The following is a 19,759-nucleotide window of genomic DNA, read 5'->3' on the forward strand; positions in this document are numbered from 1 at the left end:
ATTTTGTTCTAATAAAAAATTTCACACAGGTACAATCCACAAGTGGAAATATTTTTTGTTTAACCCGTTTAAAATATGTTTAGAACCAGAGACTTAGTCCACGAATGGGAGTTTGTTTAATGAGATTCCTGTTTAGTTAGGAATCCTCCAAGAAGCAAATCGAAGAGGGAACTAAAGAAAAGGAATTACTCCTAAAATATGGTACATCCGCTAGCATATACCATGAAAAAGTAGATCGTCTGTGAGTAGTATTTTGATTTGTACATCCAAGTGCATGTAGTAGTGGATAACTTTTGCATTACTAGCATAGAATGATATTGCGAAGTAGTTACTCTTAACTTTTACAGTTTGAACAAGAGTGCTGTTGAAGGATCCTTGACTAGGAAACCCTGAGTGGTACACTTGTCGCACGTTTTATTGGGTACAAGTACAACATAAGGTTTACGAATACATATTTTTCCACAGCAAAACTATCACAAAGAACAAGAAAGGAGTACAGAAACAGTAGAATCACCCTAACAGGCACCGAACTAGTTCAATACAAATATTGGAAACCATACGAGGATAATTAAATTAGGTCAATAATGCACCATTTCTTGGAACAACCACAGCTGAGAGTGGCTTCTTCATCTCACTTGACAGCTTCAATACCTCAGTCAAATCAACTGGCTGAGCTTCATTGTTCTGAGCCAACATGAAATTCTGCACCAATTTAGCCACCCAAAGGCTCACAGTCGCAAGTCCTAGGTTCTTCCCTGGACAAACCCTACGGCCTGCTCCAAATGGTGCAAGCCTAAGGTCATTTCCTCTCACGTCCAAATTTACACCACCAGCCCATGGTATGAACCTCTCCGGCTTGAACATCCATGGCTCATCCCACACCTGAGGGTCATGTGTTATAGCCCACATGTTAACCATGGCAACTGTGTTGGCTGGTATGACCATCCCATTGCTCAGGTGGACATCATCCGTCGATAAACGGGCCCACGACATAAGGGGTCCTGGTGGATGCAGCCTCAGAGTCTCTTTGATCACAGCCTGAAGGTAGGGTAGCTTAGCCACGTCTGCATCTGTGACACTTTTATCTCCCAAAACATTTTTCAGCTCATTGTAAAGATAGGTTTGGACTTGAGGGTGCAAAACTAATTCTGCCATGATCCACTCAGTTAGAAGTGCAGTAGTGTCTGTGCCCCGAAAAATCATTTCCTGTAAATCATGTACATCAACAGGCAGCTAAATAGTCACTTGGCTAAGTGCCGAAGAATAAAATTTTGTTTCTTTTGTGTTGGTCACCAGCAAAAGAATCGAATTCTTGAAACCATACCTTAGGAACCAAAAATAAATTACATTTAGTCTAATGCAAATACTGCAACAACCCAACCTACCTAATCAGTCCTAAAAAGGTTAAGTTTTATTTTCTTTTAAGAAAGGTCATTTTCAGCGTGCTCTGGTGCAAAAGTCCAGGTATATACTGTCGAAATTCGTTAAGAGATAGAAAGTTATTTCCCAGGAAGACCTTCATGATCCCTTTAGAAAATTGTTTGCCAGTTGGCATTTAATTGGCATGAAAGAAATAATTTACATTATCAAACAGAAAAAATGGCATGCCATCTAGTAGTGGTAAAGAGAATTGAAATGCATTTACTAACCCATAGAACAGCGACCATATCATCTTCATCAAGCTTTTCTTCACCTTCTAGAGAGAGCAAAACATCGACAAAATCAGAATCATCGGAGACCTCAGACGACTTCCCAACGCGATGTTCTTCAATAATCTTTTTAACAAGTTTTCTAACCCGAATGACAAGAGCTGAACAACGTTGTTGAATGCGAAAAGGGTCATAAAAATTTTTCAACCAGGGCAAATGATCAGACCAATTGAATTCTCCCAAGAGCTCAAACCCTTCTCTGACCATTTCATGCAATTCTTGAGCCTCTTCACTAAGTGATGTCGTTTCATACCTTTTACCAAACACAATTTCCATTATATTGTTTAAGGAAGCTACTTGTAGGTATTTTCTAAGGCTTACAAACCCTTGCATGGTTTGCTCCTTGGAAATGGCCCTTAACATAGCTGCGCATTCTAGCTGACGTCCAGCTTCATGGGCTAATATGCGCTTGGGTGCAAAGAGGTGAGATGAGGCAATTTTCCTCAAAAGCCTCCAGTAGGCTCCATTGGGAGCGAAACCGATGGCTCGGCTAAACATGAGCTGCTTAGCCGACTGTTTTATGGGACGGCTGGAGAAGTGGGGTGAGGTCAAGATCTCACGAGCCGTTCGTGGTTCGGAAGCCACTACGACGGGAGTTGATCCCAAGCTGAACGCCATGAGTTGACTTGCACCATGGCTTGAAGCCATGCATGCAAGAGTTCGGTGAGCCAAGCCGTGGCTCAAGTTGAATAAGCTGCCTATAATTGGAAGGCCCCTGGGTCCGGGGATTGGAACTTGGCCTAACTCGTTCCGGCCAGCTCTCCATGCAGGCCCTCCAGAAGAGAAAGCCCAAGCAATGAGCCCTGCAGCTAGGAAGAACATGGCAGTAGAGAACAAAATCCAAATGTTGCATAAGTTCTGGGATTCAAGAATTGCTGGGAGTGTAAAGAACACCCACCAATTATCCTCCGAGACTGATGAAAAATCCATGTTTTTTGGTTGGTTTGAATGATGGAGTGGAAACGAAGAGAGTTTAATATGGAATGGAAGAGGATTTGTGGAAGGAAGATTGCGAGGATGAAGTGAAAGGAATAAGGCGGCAGTGCTGCTTAAATAGGAGGCATGTCGTGTAGTGGGAAGCAATTTGAATGGTTAAAATATTAGTACCATGGCTTTTATTTTTGTTTTCATTTTTTTTGGAAGAAAGGGTTTTTTTTTTTTGGGTGGGAGGAGGACTGAGGAGTGGTATGGTGCTCAAAATTGACTCAAATGACGTCCAAGCACACATTGGACGGACCATTAAGCGAATGGCTGTGTTTGAAGTATTGTTTACTCGGCCTTCGTCTCACCTAAATGAGTTTGTATTTGACCTTCCCTCATACTTTACAAATACCTCTTCACTTACTGATCACTTCTATACTTGGCAGAATACCCAGGAACAAGTTTTTATGTTTTCTTATTCTTAATATTTAATCTTGATCTTGTGCAAACCTATGATGCCAACATCTTATAGAATACTGCAATTTGGTAAAACTAAAGCACAAAGAATTTGTCAAATAATGATAGAATTCAGGAAAAACTCAGTTGGAAACAGTCAGCTAAGCAGAGTCAAGAGCGAAAGGGAAAGAACATTAGACAGTGAAAGAAAAGCACGCCCAAAAAAAAGGATCACATAGCTATCATGAGACATAAAAACTAAAAAATTAATGCCTCAAAAGGAACTACATGCCAAGTATCTTCTTAATCTTTTCCATGGACGGATCATCTAATTACCTGTGAAAACCTCTGTTAGAAAGAGTCTACGGAGCAGAGTCACTAGAAAATGGGAAGAAGTAACACAGGCAGTGGAAAGAAAAGGAGTACATTGGCGATCAAAAAATGTGAGACAAAAGTTTATGCCTCAAATGTAATTATTTGCAAAGTAGTAATTTCTTAATCATTTCCTAGGATGGATCAACTAAAATATTCCGTTCTTGAAAACTGACAATTTTCTTGGTAAGTTCACATTTAGATGTATACATTCAGCATCCAAAACGATTGGATTACTGAGTATTTAGAATAGTGAATAATGTGTGCCGGCTCTTTCCTAGTGAAGTACACACCACAGACACATCTCTTTCCTTGCTTACATCGATGATCTGCCGTCAAGACACGAGCATTAGCATTTTCTTTCTAAGATGTATTTCTGAAAGAATTTATCTACTATTAGTTTTCTATTTCCAGTTGGCTAGCCTAGGATAAGATGGAAAAGCATTCCAATGGGAAGTCCATTATCACCCTCTCAAAAGCTAGCTAGCATGGTGAGCTGTGTAATGGTTGACGGCACTGTCATTAACAATTGCATGGAACTCTCTCAATCAACTAATTGGTTGTATTTAATCGCGTTTGGTTTGCTTGATTAGTTTGATTTACCTTGTTAATGATGCTTTTTTGCTCTTAATTACCACTACACTGTCCATGGAGTTGGAGACTCGAAAATCTTGAAGAGACGATGATAACACTTAAAATTACTATTTGGTTTTCAACAAAGTCACTGGACATTAATTTCAATATTGGCAATCATTTAGTCATATTTATTTACATAAATATCTTAACATGCATGAAAACTTTCTTTAATAATCTGGTCTATCTCTCATACACACACACATGCACGCACGCACACATTAATTTAGGACCTCAAAGGGAAGAAATTAAGCCAAACCCTTGATGAAAATAGATACACATCTTATTGATTTAAGAGGATAGACCATTAATTTCATTTTAATATTTTGAGAAGAATTATTCGCATTATTTCCAGCATGAAGTGAGGGAATAATATTCCGTGGCAAATAATTTCTTAGAAAATCCCACCCTACTTTAATAACTTAGATCAACGTTTCAAATACTGGGATGTACGGACTAAATTTGATCAAAAACTGTACACAACTAAGTTTAATGCGAGCAAATGGCATGAATAATGGATAATTAATTAACATAAATAGAAAATTTCTAAAAGAATGATAATAAAAATTGTAGATAATAGAGAGCTAGCTGTGAGTTATATCATGACTTTCCGGTAGAGGATGAAATATAGGAATCTTTTCCACTAATTGTGGAGCTAATTTTTGTCTATGGTCTTTGCGAACAATAGAAAATGAGTTTTCCTGTAGACAGACAGCTGTGGAAAAAGAAACATATAGTTAAATATACATCTTTCTTGTCTAAATGAAGCCAAACGAAGAATGAGGTGCCTTTTCCTTAAAATGATGCTTATTCACTGTCACACACGCACGCACACGCACAAGTACCTCTGCATGCACAAAATGGCATAAATAAACTGCCAAATCCTAATATTAATTCAATTACTATCCTTTTGCTCAGAGAAATGCAGCCAAGCCAGTGTACAGTAATTAAGAACTGAGGAAATTTGTCGGTGTGTATTTTCACATTAATCTACCTATTGCGTGGCAAATAATTAAGGTATTAACATCCGAAGACTTTGCAGGCTGAAGAGACTCGATTAATTAGAGATATTTTGGTGCAACTATGGATATCGATATGAACCCTAGGTATGATCAGGTCGGATTACTGGTAAACACAGTACAGCTAATTGCTAATCACCAAGAAAGTTTAGGCACCGACCCCTTCGAACTTTGAATGTCACAGTACCCGTTGTGTTTAACCAGCTTCCTTGTTTCCTTAATTAATTTGACCGGTTGATGATTGGATATAAACCTGTCTACTGTCTTGAAGAAGGCAGATACAGCAATTAATTTTTGTTATAGCCATCACAGAATAAAGAAGTAATTAACTAATGGGCGCACTGAATAAGAAGTGGGTCTAGTCACTAGTGTTATTTTTTCTGTGGAAAAAAAATTCTAGTGAAAGTATTGCAATTCAGAGGGGCGGCGGGTGGTAGTTTTAAAGTATCCATAATTAATCCACTTTCTTTTTTTTAGTGTGCTTATCATAATTGAGCCATTTAAGGTGCAGTATTCGGCTACTTCACCTAGTAGTGTAATGCTTGTATTGAAATTTTTAAGAGATGAAATCTAAAAAGAAGTTTTTTAACATGTGCTCAATGGGCATTCGTTAACATATTTGAATTTCACCAAACTGATCATGTGTATACACGTATTAATAATTATTACTTCCCATTATATTTATACATACCTGAAGTATATCTTGATAATTGTCAAATGGGTACCCGTTAGACATAACCATCTAAAAATTAGTTACCTTTTAACGCCCTATGAGGTAACGATTAAATTGATGACCAAATGCAAAATAAAATAGGAGGTTTCGAGGGTTTGGATCGTCTCCTCCCAAGGAAATCAATTACATCACCTAATTTTGTTCACAGGATACTTGTTCAGACATTATGACTAAAATGTGTGTGTGTTTTTTGGTTATCCTGCGTTGTATAATCTTTAAGTGATCTACTGATCTCTGTTGTGGTCTCGTATAGTGGTGGCTAGAAACAAATGGAGGCAGACTACTGAGCTGAACTAAAAAGAAAGCAAAGGTATTTGCAGATCTTTTGCAGGAACTTAAAAGTAGCAAGTTGATTAGTCCAACGAAGAATAGTAATCCCCAGCAATCTAGGCAGCACAACACTTTCCACCCCGTTAATTACTCTCCTTTTACTAATAATTGTCCTCATAAACATTCATCCGAAAGCACAGAAGATCACACGATCGAGCGTTTCATCAATCTCAACCACGCAATCAGCACTTCACGCAAGCGCGCGCACACACATTTACAATTCCAAAGTTAGATCCCTAACCTAATACACAAAGTTTATCGTCAAAATCAATGTGTGTGTGCGTGCGGTTTGGCGGGAAGCCAGGAGGGTGGGTGGGGTGATTAATTTGCATAATCCCAATTAAACTCTCCAAATCCATATGCCGAATTCGTATCTTGCTTACGAGGCTTCTCGTTGTTGATGCAAGTGTTCGCCTGACCTCCATTCATTGTTGCATTTTCACAAGGTTAATAATTTAGTAATCTCGAAGATTTGACACTAATCATGCTAGGTCACTGATTTGCGCCGCCGTCCTATTTTGTTCTGCGAGCCTACGCTAGGAGCTGCACCGGGCTAATTGGTTAAACGAGTCTGAAATTATTAAGTACGAAAGTCAAAGAGATTTTGAAAAATTTTATGCAACTATAATGTTGTTTATTATAGTTTTTGTTAAATTTTGTGAATGTTTGTTGTCTTGGGTGTCTTGCATTTCCGGCTGCAACTGTTAATCGTTGGTCGACCGTTGACATGCATGCCCATGCACGCCCGTTTAGGTCGCTTAGTAAGAAGCAAGAAGCAAAAAAGGCGCCTTGACGTTCTATATCACATTATGTTTGGTCATATGCACGAGGGGGCATTGTCAAAACGAGGCAACAACCAAAAAGAGCCTTGATGTTTACTACTAATACAAAGTGGATCGGAGGTTCACAAGTTGAATTCTGTTCATTTCAAAGCGTTTCGTGTAATTCTTATTATATTGAGTATAAATTCGTACTATTTTATTATAATTATCATTTTAATTATACAAATTGACACATTTAAATTTATGCTTGACACTCAAATGGTATGAGTTTCTACTAAAAGTTGTAAGAATCTCACAAATTTATTGAATTCAACAGAACTCAACTTCTGAGACCTGAATTGTACTCTCTCCGTCCCATTTTGATAGTCCTAGTTTTTTTCTCACACAGTTTAAGAAAAAGTAGTTAATTTTGTTAGAAAAATAAATGCAAGTTGCTATTTTTCTAAAATACCCTTATATTAAACAGAGTACAACTTTATATTTATGGTTTATGGGAACTTGAATTGATGGTCAAGAAGAATCAATTCTCATTCGTATATCAATATGTTTTGGAAAATATAAATGTATTAAATGGGGTAGGTTATATTCAATAACAATCTATATTAAATAAGGTAGTTTATACTAATAACAACCTACATTGAATAAGGGTATTTTAGAGAAATTTAAAAATAATTACATTCTTCAACTGAACTACAATTTAGGACAAATGAAAACAGGACTATCAAAGTGGGACGGAGGGAGTAGTAAGTTTATTTATGGTGTTTGACGCAAATGGCAGATAAGCAATAGGTTGGGGCTTGGGAGATACTCAAGGAAACTCGATTTATGGGTGCACTTGCAAATTATTGCATATGATGTGGTCTATACACGGTAAAATAGTCATTGTAATTTATGATAATGTAAAAGAAAAATATGATATGTCATGTATATGATATAAAAAAATTATGTTATTTTGAAATAATGATCAACCATCACAATCATAAATCAGTCTCTACCCAAGTATTAACCCTTGTGGTCTTGGAGAAGTTCAATTTGGATCTTGACATTTGGTCATGCGTGCAAGAGTGTCTATGGTAATGCAAGTAGTTGTGTTTGCAGTACAATCAAATTTACCAGTATATCATAGTCACGAGTATCCTGTCAAATTGGTTAGCCGAACCAATATACATATATATATACACACACACACACTACCAAAGGAATTTTTTCTCATCGTCAACTTTATTCGAGCGCAAAACCATGGTTGTAATTGGTGGAAAGCATGTTGCCTAGCCAATCAATTTCTTGCCATGATGGGGAAGAAGCTATTCTTTAGTTCATCTTTGATCGTTGCATGAAGCTCTATCTTTGATCGGCCTATGGGTGTGTAGGAATAAAATTTTGTCTGAATATATAGTAATTTGCTTATCATCTGTTGAACATGCATGAAAAGAATGACAAATATCTCTTACAAATGGTTCCACATCTTGCAACAATTAATAAATTGCATTATCATCAAAGCGTGGTTGCAGACTCTATCTACCGAGTGATCAGTTCTGATAACGAATGATAAAATCTTATTAAAATTCGTAACACATTAATACAGTCACCTATTTTATTTTCTCATCAACTCTGTCCAAGATTACTAGCAGTAGACATATGACAGGACATCTCATATAGAATTAGGTTTTATCATTTTTGAGATTATCTATTACAGTTAAGAGGTCTTATAAGAAGACCACATTATCATAAAACATTAATTAATTTGCCCTGTGCAACAGTTGGTGAGAGTCGATCTTCACATTCACTATCTCCTCACTTAAAGAACTGATTTGCGCATGTAACTAGTTGCTTAATTGCTTATTAATTTGTAGATCTTTCTGTTCTTGTCGCCTCCATAATTAGGTATGTTGGGAATACAAAACAATAACTGATCAAAGAAGACAATGAGTAATCTTCAAGAAAGAGTACGATGCTAACTTGTATAGAAGATGTTAGAAGCAAATTCTCAACCAAAAAAAAAAAAAAGATTACAAGTATTTCTATGCGTTGAAGATTTACAATATTACCTTTTGTTTAAATATACAAAGAGTACTGTATAATAGGAATTCTTCCGATAATTTTGCTGTTGCAAGGTATTTTATTTCATATCTTATTAAACATTTTATGTTTTATTTGGTAGAATTCTCGTGTTTCTGTCTTACATCAATGTACTTAGACCATTATTTACAATTTGAACTAAAATGGCTAGCCGGCCACAAACTAAAAATTTTAGCTTCATTCCCATCAATGATTAAGCATAATTAAATACTTTCTCATGTAAGACATAATTTTTCTTGCCTTGCAGCAATTTCTGTAGGTACTTAATTTTCTGAATGCCGTCATCCTTCCCGTCTACTCTTGCTTTCTTCTTCAAGTATGGTCTCTTTGTTTTCCACCACCAAAAGCACCAAACTTCTTTTACGAAAACCGACAAATTGCTAGTGCCATATGAAAGAATTCTTTTGCATGACTTCTTTTTATATATTGGAACAACAGAATTTCTTGATGGAGAACGTAAAAAAATCAGCAAAAAGAATTGGCTGAAGAAACTTTGGAGCAGATTGCCCCAGTGCAATTTGCGAAGTGACAAGTCTAGCATGTCTTGCAAAAGCATGCGCTACATTATTACATATGAAAGAATTTCGTACGAATTAATCTACCTTTAGGGTCTGTTTGGTTGGAAGTAAAATGTTTTCCTTGGAAAAATATTTTTCGTGGAAGTAATTTTCCATAAAAATCATTTCCCTTCCATCATTTTCAGGTGTTTGATTAGCTTATTGAAAATATTTTCTTACTTCATTTTTCTGGTGTTTGTTTAACTTTTGAAATATTTTCACTTTTATCTCTATCTTTACTTTCTACACATTATAACTACATACTTCTTCCCATGCAAAATAAGAAAATTTATCTCATTGTTTAACTTTAAAAAATCTTGGAGAAATGTATATATGAATAAAAAATATCTCCTTAAGCAATAAACAAATTGCTGGCCATTTAGTGTCAAATATCAATCACATGCAATGCTTATTATGACATATATCTTGCACTCTCACTGCTGAAAGTTTCTCTAGAAAAGAATGTCCCTATTATACATAATTAATTATTAGCATAGGATGAGCAGGATGAGATTTTTTTTTTATTTTGAATATACTAGGGGGACGGTTGGGTTGGGTTGGGTTGGGTTGGGTGGCACGGGGGAGGGAGTGTAAGGAAGAGCTCTTGGGTTCGAGTCCTCCTGTTTACACTAAAAAAAAAAAAGAACATACTACAAGATGTTTTCAGTAAGTTTGGAACATACTACAGGAGGGATGCATGCATTTCGGAAAACAACTTCAATAAGTTTAGAAGGGAAGTTGTTTTCCATAAGATGAGTGAAAATATTTTACATAGGAAAATGTTTTTAGTAACTTTTGTGCAACCAAACACGGGAAATTAGGAAAATATTTTCCTGGAAAACATTTTCACCCGAAACAAACGGACCCTTAATGTGAAATACCTGCGGTCGAGAATTGAGGAAATCACTAGTATATATCTACTTTTTTTTCTTCTTTTCTTTTCTTGTTTTTCATAAGAAGATCAACTGCGATTCTTTATTTACTTCTCGATGACTCGAATTCATGACCTATTGTGAAGCGTCTTACCATATAGGTTGCATTTCATTGTACGTCCACTAGTTATCTATTGATCAGAAATTAGAGAGGGGTGATTTAAATAAAAAAAAAAATGGCCAAACGTAAGAACTCTAACTTTTGAATTTTATTAAAACACCGACTGAAACTACTAGATGGAGGGGACACAGGCCTTACACTCGAACAAATCAAGGACCATATAAAATGATTCACTAGATTAATATTACAGCTTACAATTAATGGGATTGCTTATAAAATAATGACCAGTATTTATCCAGCCCATTGGACTCCTAAAATTAGTAATGGGCTACTTGGAAAATTGGATTGTTTTAAGTTTGGTCTGAATTGATTTGCAAAAATTGCATTAGACAAAAAAGTATCTTACACTCAAAAGTTTTTAAAAAATCAAAGAAATTATTATTATCATTTATCAAAAATACTAATAATAAGGAAAAACATTTTAACGAATCATAATCAAACTTGAAAGTGGATATAACGGATAGCAATTTACCATAACACAAAGGCAGATAAAGATTGCACAGAACATTTCAATTGAGGCCATGTATGGTGTACGGGCAGATGCTTGAACAAACACCATGAGCCGCAATTCCGCAAATTTGAAACCATATTTGTCGCTTCAAATGGTAATCAGTTCCGGCCTTTTCAAGTTGGTCTTGACCCCGCTTCACCGGGCTTGAACAATGAAGCTCTCGTGCTCAAATTCGAGTTCGTACTTAATCTAGTTCGAATAAAATGAAAGCTAATTATATATTTTTTTTCAAATGAATAAAATAGGTATTTTACTGTAATAAATATAAAAGCACAAGGGACTTGCATTGTAACTTCACAACGAATAAAAATTTATAAAAAATATATATATTAGATTGATCCGGTTTGACGAATCAATGAATCGAATATTGATATTCAGTCTCAATTTGGCAAGTCGAATCGAGTTTTGACCGATCAGTTTGCAAGCGATCGCAATGCAGCACTAAGTACGGTATAAAATTTCATCTAGATTGTTTGTTGCATCAGATTTCTTACTTGAAGTATTGAATTGAATAACTTTTCACACAAATTCAATTCTAAGTAACCTAAATTACTCGTACACAATACATGTGCTAATATGCCTACGAAAGTTCATGACATTTTTATCCGTTAAAACCATACATGCCAAGCGCACATGCACAATCTTGACATAGAAAATGTAAGATAGATATTTATTTCATCGAATCCAATGGTTCAAGACAGGAATTGCTGCAAAAACAGTTCATGGCGACCAATCTAACACAAGGGAAATGTTCAAGGTGACAAATTGCAGTTTCTCAATCAGATATGAAGCACGGATTGACAATCTTGACAACTAAAACACAACTTCAATAGGCTCAAACCCCTTGTCAATAGAAGCCTTAACTGCATCAATAACAGCCTGTGTCTTTCTACTGATGTTTGGCCATTTCTTCTCAGGCTTTGAACCATGTAATTTTATACCACCAACCAAAGAAGAGAACTCCTTCACCATCAGGGCTTCCTGAGGAAGATCCGTTCCCACAATATGCTCATTAGGAGAAGGATCACACCCTATAGCGAGCTCAACAAACTTGGAATTTGAAGTCACATAAAATGGTGCAGCACTTTCTTGGTATGGAATGACAAAATCATGAACCCGAAGATTTCCATTTGTTCCAAGAACTGTGATGTCCATTGTCAAGTTGGTGATGAAAGAACAATAGAAAGTTGCAACTTTTCCATCTTCCCAGCGCAAGGATGCACCACAGGACAAGATCACGCCTGCTTCATTGAATTCAGGATCAGGCAAAGCTGTTACAGTTTTAGGGAGTTCGTATTCTGCAGCCCACAGAATTGCCCTAGTGCAATACCAGCCAGTGTCACCCAAAGCACCAAGTGCATCAAGATCAGGTTTTACTCTGATATCATTCTTGAGAAATTCAGGGCCCTCAACGTATGAGAAAATGCTGTGGACCTGTTGAAATTATGAGAACACTAACATCTATATATTAAAAAAAAAAAAAAAAAAAGGTAGTCCAATGGGCACTCCAATAGTCTTACAAAACAAAAAAGGAACATTAGCATCTGAAAAAAGGTTGTCCAATAGTCTAATTTAAGCTTTTAATTAGGCAACCACCGTATATTGTCAATTCCACTATTGGTCGCATTGTTGCTTTTGAATTCCCATTATTGGTCCTTTTGTTGCTTTTCACCCAATGTGGTACGTATTCATTGAGTGAACCTATGCATCAAGAACAAGGACTATTTTATATCAGTACCAAAAAAGTCATGGCTTAAAAACTCCAATTCTTGTAGTTACATCAACAATTAGGCAATAATTCATTCGTGAACTCTTGTATAACATGTATACGTCTTTAAAAGATCACATCCAGCTTGATTAAATTTGGATTGGAAGGACTAAATAATCAAAGAAGAAAAAAAAAACATGTAAATGGTATCAATGATCCACTTTTTGGTTCAAATTAAAACTACAAATTCAATACAACAAGCGAGAAAAAATTTGGCTGCTGTTCATGCCCCAGTCTAATTTTATTTCCCATGGTAATTTTTTGCACAAAATTGCCTAACTTGCCCTTCACAAATCCAGTGCAGTTTACATTAAAAGATTTTTTTTGGTTATTTTAACAAAAGTTTATGCAAAAATAAAGTGCGGGCTATGGCAATATCATGATAGAAAGAACAAAATTAAACACGCAAAAAGGAAAGAAAAAATTCAAAAAGAGGAGGAAAAAATTTAAAAAAAAAAATTACCGCCTTGAGCTGACCGAATTTTTGAGGATCAGAGAGAAATTCCCTCATCTGAGTGGTGCGTGGATGGTGCATCCACATGGTAGCATCCATGAACTGCACCCCACTCGATTCACAGGCCTCAAGAATTATATCCAGCTCCTTCACGTTCAGCGCCACCGGCTTATCCAAAAGCACGTGTTTCTTCTTTTGAGCCGCCAAAACAGCCCAGCGCAAGTGTAAGCTCGTAGGCAGCGGAATATAGACCGCTTCCACGTCCGGATCGTCCAACACACCGTCGTAGCTTCCATACACCTTGGCGGAAGCCGGGAAGCCGTTCTCTCTTGCGAAGCTTATGGCTTTCTCCAGTGAACGGCTCCCAATAGCTACAATAGTTGAGTTTGGAGCCAGAGTTATGGCTCGAGATAGTTTTCTTGCTATCTTTGCACAGCCTAAGATTCCAAAACGAACCGGCGGCTCGGCCATTTTTTCCGAATCTGTGCTTCTTTTTTTTCCCCCCTTTTTAATAGCTGTAGGCTGTGTGAATTTAGATTACTCTCAGGCTCAGCCAGCATCCATTGAAGCTTTATATAGTTGTCGTAGTTTTGCTACAAGTAGAGGGCTTCAAGTCATCGGTCGCAGGTCTAGCCGTGGCAATTCAGTCACTTCACTAAGACTCTTCTACGTGGAAAATGTTGCATTGATTGGCTCACTATGTAATTAATGTACTAGTATTTTTTTTTTTTGTTTTTTGTGACATTATATGGCAGGAGTAGGAGTTGTTTTGCTAAAAATAGTGCATTTGTTTCATCCAATGATAGTTCAATATCCATCGATTCGTTCAATGATGGTTCAGACCTTGTTTGAAAAAAAAAGTTTCATCAAAAAAATGTCTACATCTTTTGTAAACATATTTTTCAATCACATAAATATGGGAGAAGGGACCAACCGACCAAGTTCAAGTGGACCAACAGGGACTTCACCAGAAGAGGGGAAAGATCTGACTGAAACTTATAACAAACTAGATTTGAGGATAACCATTTCATTAATTGGCATGGTTTGGTTCTTTTCAAAATTTGGGATCATCTTCCTCTTTTGATTCTATGGGTAACTAGAGAGAAAACAAGACCTGAGAGCCATCCAAGTTTGTGAAAGATCTCCTCGCCTACAGTGAGAAAAATTAGGGAAAAAGAGAGGTGAGAATAAATCCCAAGATTAGTGCTTCTTGGATCACAAGCCTGAATTGTTTTTCGTGTCTGCAAACTTTTTTCAAGAGAGGCAAAGGGTTTTTCTCGACAATTAAACATTCCTAAACAAAATGTTAGCAGCCAAGAAGTATTAGTAAAAACGAAGCTTATTAAACATATGTTAACCATTCCTAAACAAATAACTACGTTGTTCCGCTGCTTAATTTAACTCTTTTCTCTTTCAGCAACTCAACTGTGTCGTCGCAGTAATTTTAGTTTTGACTATAGTGTTATTACATTTCATCTTGTAAACTATTTGTCTGAATCAAAATAGATCTTGTTGTAGAACCACAATAATAATACTGGTTCTTATTTTCGAATTGGGATTGCCTCGTAATTGTCCTGATACGTAAAAATCTGGTTCTCTAAACATCATAGGAGGTGAACGCAATTGCAATTTGCAACTAGGAATGTCAATTGAACTTTCTGAGTTAAGTTTGATAAGTCTCAGCTCGGCTGATAAATTATACCGGTTTTCAGGTTTCAAGTTTTGGTTATTTGAGTTGAAATTAAAAAGTTCAAACTTAGTTCACACTATAATATGAGTCTCGAGTTCAAATCGGATTTGAGCTAAACTCATATTTAAATGCATATTTATTAATTATATATAATATATATTTTATAATTATGAATTACTATAAATTTATATATAAATTATTAACATTATATGTTATAATATGTATAATTATAAATTATGGATATTATAAATACTATATATATATATAATTATACTCATATATGGGCGGGTCTTAATTGAATCTGAGTCTAGTATAACCCAACTTCGATTCACATTTAGTTTATGGCTAATATTTAAGTTCAAACTATGTTCGATCCAACTAAAATTTGTGCTTAGAAAACTTTTTTTGAGGTCAAATGGGTTGGATTTGGGTTAGCCCGACCCCATTTTCAGTGTATTCGCAAAGTTCTATTTACACGTCATTGGGAATATTACCTCCTATTTCCAAAGGGAATATTACCCCCTATTAATGTGAATTATCGATAAGGACATCATTATTATCATGCTAGATGAGAATTATGATTCTTGAGATGGAATCCAGCATGAGGTAAATTAATAGGAGTTTTGTGACGGCTCCGCTTCTCGCAAGGGCGAACCAGAGGGTTCAGCGGGCCGCATGCCCGACTCTCGCCGGGACTCAGTCGTTCACTACATTCCTCAAACATATTACAAGATAAAACTTCAAATATTACATCAAATTCTCCAATAAATAATTACATATCAAAAGCGAAGTGTCCATGCTTCCACTGCGCCACTCTGATCCTTGATACCAACCATTCACACGGAGAACTTTAATACAAACGTTTCCTTCGCCACGAGCCCTGTGGAAGGGAATAAAATATTTTTGGGGTGAGCTAGAAGCTCAGCGAGTAACCAGTAAAATCATTAAATAAATATATTTCACAATGTTGCATTTCGATCATTTCGATGATGTCATGATTCAGAGATCAAATGTTCGTTTAGTGCTCTCGTGAGCCAGGGAAATCATAGCACTTGAACACCCAACGCTCAAATAGATCATTTAACATTAACATTAACATTAGGAGGGAGCCCCTTTTTGAGCTCCGGAGCCATTTGCTCCACCATGTCACGAACTCACGAAAATGGTGGAGACGTTGGTGTCCAGCACAAGACTCCCCAAGAACTCATTAAAGCCAAATCATGTCATGAATCCACATGCAAGCACGCATGAGATGCAATCGAGTACATAATGCAAGAAAAATTTCACAAGTACTTTGGAAATAGTTTAGGGTCACTCACCTCCATGGCTCAGGAACCATCCATCATATAACATTGCCTTACTCAAATCCAAGTCTTAGATCACAAACTCAATGCAAACAAATCCCTTCAAAGTTCGGACAGCACTTCCCCTGAATTTGCTAACTTTTCCAGCCATCATGGCTTCATTATTTCCTCATCCAGTCCCAAAGGTACACACACAACAACAAGTTCATCCAATAGCCATTCAGCAAGCTCCAAGTAGTACTAGTACAAGTCAAGCTAGGGAAAAGTCCGGAAATGAAAGTTAAGCTCAAAATCAGAAAAATAGCTTTTGACATCCTTTTGCGGTAATGGCACCAAAGGTACTACGACTGTCGGATGAAGGTGAAAGATACACCGTTTCGAAGCTAAGAGATAGGGCTACAATATTGCAGAAGGTCACTCAACCCAGTTTCGAGTGTAACCAGGTAAAAAATGCAAGATACTATACCAGAATCACAAAAACAGATTCACAAAACGCATTCTAGCGGAAACATCATAAAGCAGGCTATTCAAATCCAAATCCAGAAATTCCAAAACCAGATGAAAGATAAGAAACAGGGGTAAATTTCATCAGAAGACCTCAACAACCAATTCGGAAGGAATTCCAGCCAAAACAACCAATTATAGGCGCAATTCTTACATTCGGGTAAAACCAGAACAGCAATAGTAATTTCGACTTTTCTCGTTCTACACTACTCCGATTGACCTGAAATTTTTCAGGCACCTCTAAAATGTCATTCCCTACAACTTTCATGTTTTAAGCCAAGGCCAATTCGGCCTCTATCTATGAGCTATAAATTCGGGCAGAATGCACAATCATAAACCCTAACTTTCCAAAATTTCTTCCAAAACAGAAATTGTTTGCAATTAACCACTTTTTCCACCTCATAGAGTCCTTAAATATCATTTCCAATCATCATATATAACCACACAATCATATCCATATGAAAACAGAAAAATCCCCAATAATTATAAAACTTCACCAATTCAACCAAAACCAAGATATAATCCATAAAAGTGCATCTTATACCACCACCAATCATGAATTGAACATCATTAGAGGAAGGAGAGGGGTCATTCACAACTCACCTTAGCAATACAAGAGATAGAGCAACTAGTCACCTTAGCTTTCCAAACAACTCCACAAAACACCTCAAGACCACTTAGCAAAGAGATTTTATGGAATGATTTGGAGTTTTATTGATTGGATTTGAAGATTGAGCAAGAAATAGAAGGAAGAAATTGAGAGCTTTTCTTTCTTTCTTGAGCAAGAACATTCGGCCAAGAAGCTTGCAAAATGAATCTTATTTTGATCAAATTTTTTGTATTTATTTGGTAAAGGTAAAGGTAAAGTCAAATGGTCAAAGTCCAAGATTAAATCACAAGGTGACACTTGTCACCTTTTTGGTTTAAAACTTATCTTTTTGTCTCTCCAATACAAATATCTTAACACTTTGTAAAATAATATCACTTAATACAAAATTCCAACAAGTTGTCAAAAATATAATGCATTTACCGCACTTGCGGGTCCCACGTCCAAAATACGCTTTTAATTTCTCAAAAACTAACTGATACTAGAAAAATCATTTTTAAACTATCTTTGCTCATAAACTTTATCTGGGGAATTTTTCTAATAAAGAAAATGTAGAAAAGGCGGGCGATTAAATAAAATAAACCCTAGAAAATTAGAAAATTTTCGAGTTCTCACACTCATACTTTTCGGGGCGTCACAAGTTTAGACTCTAGAGGCTTCTGTTGTTGCCAGTTGCAATCGCACCCAGTAATTTTTTACACTTTTCTGTAAAACCAAACAATTTTTAACAGATAATCTACATCAACTTTTGGAATTGCCAACACTAACCTTTGCTGTACTCGTGATTTTTTATATGTTTACAAAAGCAAATATTTCGACACCAATGAAGCTAGCTAAAGCAACTTTTTGAAAGCATTTTACAATCTAGCCTATTGCTTCTTTTTTTTTTTTTCAATCGTCATCCTTACTCCTATTCCTACTCTATCCTAATCTAATTACGGGGAGATCCAACTGGGTCTATGGGAGACCGATGGAGACAGAACCACCACCGAATCAGACAGGTGCACCACGCATCCGTTTGAATTTTTTGAAGAACCACAAATGTGGCAAATCAAACCTTACCTCCCACCCCAGCAAAACTTTTAAGGTGGTGGCCATCAGCCTAAGGCTGATGGTTCTAGCCTATTGCTATTTGGATCGGAGTTTTTGAGAGTTTTTTTATACCCAAAAAAAAAATGTACTATAACTAGTAAAAAAGATAAGTGAAGAATATATGAAGAGAATTTTTTTAAAAAAATTTCGTGCAAAACTCGGCAATCCAAACGGGAGCCTCTAAAACTTCCAGTACAAGTGGAGAGAATTGAACTGATTGTCATGACTCATGTGATGGTGACAACATCTGGATGGATGATTTTCGCAAAGCTGGCCGGAAGCAGAGGTCAAATGTGTCCGTTCCGTGCAGGCAGTAGCCACCATTATTATTAATTAATTAATCTTACAAAAGCCGGGGGGAGTAGTTGCGGGTCAATTCTCTCGTCCACTTCCAGTCTTTCTCCGGTATCCGGAGTCTGGCTAGAATACGACTCTTTGTTCTATCTATAGCGTTCGTACTTTCTTAACGGTTGTGCATAATCTCTACGAAGAGTTCAGTGAAGACCAATCAGTGTACAATAATTGTCCGTCAAAAACAGGAAAGGTTGGTCAAAATATACATCGATAATCCATACATTCATTATACTTAGCTTAATTACAGCTAGATTCTTTTTTTTTTTTTTTTGCTAGATTCATAAACGAATCAAAAACTTGACAAACAGTTTGGACTCAATTTGAGTTTGACTTTTAATAAGTTTGAATTCGAATCGAATTCGAACTTTTAAATATTCTACTCGTAAAACTTGAATAATATTTTATATTTTTTAGTATTTAACATATTATTAATATTTTATAGAAAATCACACATTTATTAGTCGGATAAATCTTGCATACATTGGCTATGTATATACTAAGGCTTTTGTTTGGATTGCATTTTTGTAGAAAAATTATTGTAACGATTTGATATATGTGAGGTAAAAAGATAATTGAAAAATATGTCTACGAAAAACTTAGCAATTTTTCAAGAAAAATTGCAATCCAAACACACCCATTATGTAAATTAATGTTCAAGAATGATTAATCCAAACACACCCTTATGTAAAATTTCAAGAAAACTTGTCTTGATACATGCTACATATGTAAAATTTAATGTTCAAATTTAAACTGAAATGATTTGGCATGCATCTAGACATATGTGCTAACGGTATAAGAAAAATTAATCGTTATTATTTTAGTATGTACATA

The 19,759-nt window shown here is 36.2% G+C and overlaps 2 protein-coding genes across 2 annotated transcripts; both read right to left on the reverse strand.

Annotated features, from left to right (window-relative positions):
* Positions 1 to 375: 375 nt before the first annotated feature.
* LOC113715024 (cytochrome P450 78A7-like) lies at positions 376 to 2,739 on the reverse strand. Its single transcript, XM_027239172.2, has 2 exons — positions 1,650 to 2,739; positions 376 to 1,206 (listed from the first exon to the last, which is right to left on the reverse strand). Exons 1-2 carry the CDS (start codon positions 2,637 to 2,639, stop codon positions 574 to 576), a joined length of 1,623 nt encoding a protein of 540 aa, XP_027094973.1. The 5' UTR covers positions 2,640 to 2,739; the 3' UTR covers positions 376 to 573.
* A 9,059-nt stretch (positions 2,740 to 11,798) lies between these two features.
* LOC113713398 (uncharacterized oxidoreductase At4g09670-like) lies at positions 11,799 to 13,948 on the reverse strand. The gene is made up of 2 exons (XM_027237120.2): positions 13,387 to 13,948; positions 11,799 to 12,589 (listed from the first exon to the last, which is right to left on the reverse strand). Exons 1-2 carry the CDS (start codon positions 13,846 to 13,848, stop codon positions 11,969 to 11,971), a joined length of 1,083 nt encoding a protein of 360 aa, XP_027092921.1. The 5' UTR covers positions 13,849 to 13,948; the 3' UTR covers positions 11,799 to 11,968.
* Positions 13,949 to 19,759: the final 5,811 nt, after the last annotated feature.

The sequence above is a fragment of the Coffea arabica genome, chromosome 10c, assembly GCF_036785885.1.
Source record: "Coffea arabica cultivar ET-39 chromosome 10c, Coffea Arabica ET-39 HiFi, whole genome shotgun sequence".
In the NCBI taxonomy this organism is placed as follows: domain Eukaryota; kingdom Viridiplantae; phylum Streptophyta; class Magnoliopsida; order Gentianales; family Rubiaceae; genus Coffea; species Coffea arabica.